This window comes from Strongylocentrotus purpuratus, unplaced genomic scaffold (assembly GCF_000002235.5).
Source record: "Strongylocentrotus purpuratus isolate Spur 01 unplaced genomic scaffold, Spur_5.0 spur5_scaffold_19, whole genome shotgun sequence".
Taxonomy (NCBI): Eukaryota; Metazoa; Echinodermata; class Echinoidea; order Camarodonta; family Strongylocentrotidae; genus Strongylocentrotus; species Strongylocentrotus purpuratus.
This window is the reverse complement of record NW_022145604.1, coordinates 32,167,219-32,171,522: the sequence shown is the minus strand read 5'-3', so window position 1 is coordinate 32,171,522 and position 4,304 is coordinate 32,167,219. Positions and strand designations below refer to the sequence as shown.

The following is a 4,304-nucleotide window of genomic DNA, read 5'->3' as shown; positions in this document are numbered from 1 at the left end:
ATTATGTTGTAAATGTATAGAGTTGTAATTGGACAGATTAAGTGAACTGCAACATAGTGCCGAGACACCTGCACTGGACAATGCCTATTCATGGTGGACCCGGAGTCTTTTTGTTCCCCCTTACATAACACTGCTTGTCACCTATCTTGTTTTGTATACATCTGGGCAATTATTTGTAACCACATTATGAACTTGCTTTATACTTAATTCCCATACTGTTTTCTTTCTCACAGGAGGTTCAAAGTATTTTTACTATGACTGCGTTGGTGCACCCCGGTACCATCCCACGGCTCTGCTCACGTACAAAACCTGGCATTGTAACGACGTTGTAGACTTTTTCGCAACTTGTCACTCTCAAATGTATAAAATATAATAATGTTCTTACTCTTGATCAACAAATTCTGGATATGTGATGTACAATCAAGCTACTCGAAGTCGTTAACGGAGAATATAAGACGAACGCAAATCTGGAACTCGGATGTGAAAGCGGATACAAACAAAATGGCGCGCCGCACTGATTGCTATAACGGACCAATCACAGCCCGCGTAGCACGACCCGTTAGCAACGACCGACCATTTCCGGACTACGATAATTTCGCTCGGGAAAAGTGATCAAATTTTGGAAGAGACCGAAGGCTGTGCGAAAAAAACTGGTCTAGAAAAACCGTTTAAAACACATCTTCTACTATGTTTTAGACTTCCAAATTTTGATACTAGGTACAGAAAAGACCACTCTTTCAGAAAATGCAAAAAAAAAACAAAAATCTATTTTTTTCACCTAAATTGACATTTTAGCTGATTACGGAGAATCGCTGTTTGCGATTTTTTGTTGGTTTGTGGTGCCGGGTCACATAGTTTGAAGAATATACAAAATGATTCTGAATACTCAATACACATGACAAAACTGTCGTTATTAATGGTGAAACATATGCACCAAATACATCTCGTTCAACAAATAATAAATTGTGCTCATATAAAACAAACGGAAAGTGACTTGTACCTGTCAAACTTCACTGATGTTTCTTTGATTCGTAGATCATTTCCATCGTTCATCGATGAAGAAGATTCCTGACAGGGAAAATCAATTGCATCAAATAAAATGTGAAATTAAAGTGCTGTGAAAGGATATTAACTAAGAAGACGTAATGCCGACAATTCGTTTCGGTAAGCACGAATGCTCTAGGAGGAATTAGCTGAAACAACGAGTAAGGCATACTTTAAAATACATGCATAGAATGAACACGTTAGTGTTTCTCACAACATAAATAGCTGACCGATGTGTAAAATATTATGGTATGTAATTGTTCATTCTCTATTTTTATTATATTGAGTCCTTTTCTCATGCACAGGTATATTGGAAGCAAATTATATTACGGAATCTTTACATTAGGGCTATGTACAAAAAGTCATTTATTTTGCTTTCTACGAATCTTTGTTTTTCATCTCTATGTCAGATGACATTGATAATAGTCGTATATAGATGCTTCAAACATAACATGTATTGGCTATTTTCTTTCCTATCCAGAGTTTAAGTCAAATATATATGCTTTGTTAAGAAAAAAGATTAACATTCAATAACCACTCACTCTCATTTCCTTGTTTTCATTCATTAGTGAGTGACATCTGGATTCCGGTTCTTCAGACGGGTGACTGTCAGTCTCCATGGTATGTAGAGAGGGTGAATCGAATCCGCTGTATTGCCACGTCTGAGGTCCACGCGGGGAAGGGTAGTCTGTGTCATTTCTTTTGGTGTCTCTTGTCTTTGTCCCGGTGCACTTAATTGGCTCCATCTGATCTAGCATCGGATCTTGTTCACCTTTGTCAGGATACTTCAGCTTAGCTTGGACGAAAGGGTTGCGTTCTCGATTGCCACCTTCTGCAGCCTCAGGGATCAGTCTGGGAAGATTCTTCAAGGAGAGCTGATTGTCTCCTCTTTTCGAATTATCAGCTTGATTGCAGCCATTCCCCTCCTCTGTATCATCTACGTGAGATGCTAACTGTCCTATACGAGACTGTGTGTCTGTATCTGTCAGTGATACCGTCATATATCCTCTTGTGATTAGCTTCTGGTGTCCTCCAGGTTCTGGATCTCCTGTTTCTTCCTCATCCGGGTCACCTCTAGAAGGTGAGATACCTTCTATCGCATGTGGATGGGTTGTGTTTGCTGCTGCTCGGAACGGCGTCAGACCATCTATGTCCCTCACGTTCATGTCTGCTCCATTCAATGCAAGGTAATCTACTACATCCTGATGTCCTTTTTGTGCAGCGGCTTCGAGTGGTGTTCGTCCACTTTGATCTTGTTCATTGACATTAGAGTTGTGGTTAACGAGAACTTTCACGATATCCATGTTGCCATTGAAACATGCTGCATGAAGAGGAACCTTGCCACATTCATTTCTTTCGTTCACATCATCTCCATTGGAGACTATGAAGTTTACCACATCGACGTGGTCATACTGTGCTGCGATATAAAGTGGGGTCAATCCTTCAAAACTGGTATCCTTAACTCCTTTCCCTAAGAGAAGTTCGACAACGTCTAAATTGCCATGTTTGACTGCATCATTTACTGGCGTCCAACCTCTACAATCATTCTTGTTCACATCAGATCCTTGCTGAATGAGATATTTCATCACTTTCATGTAACCTCTGCCTCTGGTAGCTGCACCATGGAGAGGAACCGTCCCTTTGTCATTTTCCTCGTTCACCTCAGCACCATTCGATATGAAGAATTCCACGATGTCTGAATGACCGAATTCTCCTGCGGCATAGAGTGGGGTCATACCATCATATCTGTTCTGCTTCGCTCCCTTATCCATGAGATATTTGACGGCTCCTAAATGGCCCTCTTGGACAGCAGCATTAAATGGTGTCCAACCCTTGGAATCACTCTTGTCCACATCAGACCCTTGCTGAATGAGATACTTCATGACTTTCATTTGACCGTTAAAAGCCGCACCATGGAGAGGAATTCTCCCGTCATCATTTTCTTCGTTCACATTAGCACCATCGGATATGAAGAATTTGACGATGTCTAAGTGACCAACATTTGCTGCAGCATAGAGTGGGGTCAGACCAGTGTTATCTTTCCTGTTCACATTGGATCCTTGTTGAATGAGATATTCCACGATTTGCATGTGGCCTCGAGCAGCAGCACCGTGGAGAGGAATTTTACCTTCATCTCCTTCTTCGTTCATATCTGCGTCACAGGTTATGAATAATTTGACGATGTCTACATGACCAAAATATGCTGCGGCATAGAGTGGGGTCATACCATCATATCTGTTCTGCTTCCATTTCTCAGTCATGAGGTATTGGACGGCATGTAGATGACCATATTTAACGGCAGCATTGAATGGTGTGCACCCAGTGTTATCTCTCTTGTTCACATCAGATCCGTTTGATATGAACTTCTCTACGATGTCAGCATAGCCATTTACAGCTGCTGTATGAAGAGGAGTCTGAGCTAAGTCACACTCGACATTCACGTCCGCTCCTTGAAGGATGAGGAAGTCAACGATGTGTTCCTGTCCTTCTTGAGCCGCTGCATGAAGTGGACGGAGTCCATCTTTACTTGGTTTATTTGGGTTTGCTCCATGTGAAATGAGGTCTTTAACACCTTCGAGATCACCTTCTAAAGCTGCCTTGTAGAGCGGTGTGTATCCTTCCTCATCCATCTGGTCTATGTCAGGGTTGAATAGCAGAGAAGATGAACATTCTTCTAATTTGACGCAATTAACATCAGCAGATGTGGCGGCATTCAAATTTACAAGATCGCCGTGTGACAGCTCTTTCTTTCCGTCCTCCATATCTGCATTAGGTCGGAGTAATATAGACGTATTATACAGTACTCTATTTCCTCCATCTGTATGCTCTCTCAGAGCTTCCTTGTGTCCAGTATTCAAAGTACGGGATGTTTGTTGGGGTGGCATGTTTTGCAGTGATGTGATCAGCGGTATAACGGTTCCCTTGGCGCTATAGCAAAAGGCATATTGATATTGTTGAACTCGACGGGATATTATGGTATCTGGCATTTAAACGTATAAACCCTTTTGACGATTGATTTATACTTGTTCAAATAATATTCTTAGGAAGAGATTGAAATGAAGGCAAAAGCAATAGGATGATATGCCATTGAAAATAGGCAATACATTTCCATGATGTCATTAAAGTCTATCACTATCTTCAGGGAAGACGATGGCGTGTCCATTTGTTTTATAAATGGAATGTAACATGTTAAGTCCATTGCTGCCTACTAATACCTCATTACTTATTTATGTATGTACCTGATTAGATCATAGTTTAAG

At 41.0% G+C, this 4,304-nt stretch overlaps 1 protein-coding gene across 1 annotated transcript; it reads right to left on the bottom strand.

Annotated features, from left to right (window-relative positions):
- Positions 1-1,571: 1,571 nt before the first annotated feature.
- LOC115925888 (ankyrin-1-like) lies at positions 1,572-3,806 on the bottom strand. The gene has a single exon (XM_030989932.1). It carries the CDS (start codon positions 3,804-3,806, stop codon positions 1,572-1,574), a length of 2,235 nt encoding a protein of 744 aa, XP_030845792.1.
- Between the last annotated feature and the right edge of the window lie 498 nt (positions 3,807-4,304).

Excerpts from the sequence above, each read along its gene's own strand:
- LOC115925888 (XM_030989932.1), bottom strand. The coding sequence starts at position 3,806 with ATGGAGGACGGAAAGAAAGAGCTGTCACACGGCGATCTTGTAAATTTG.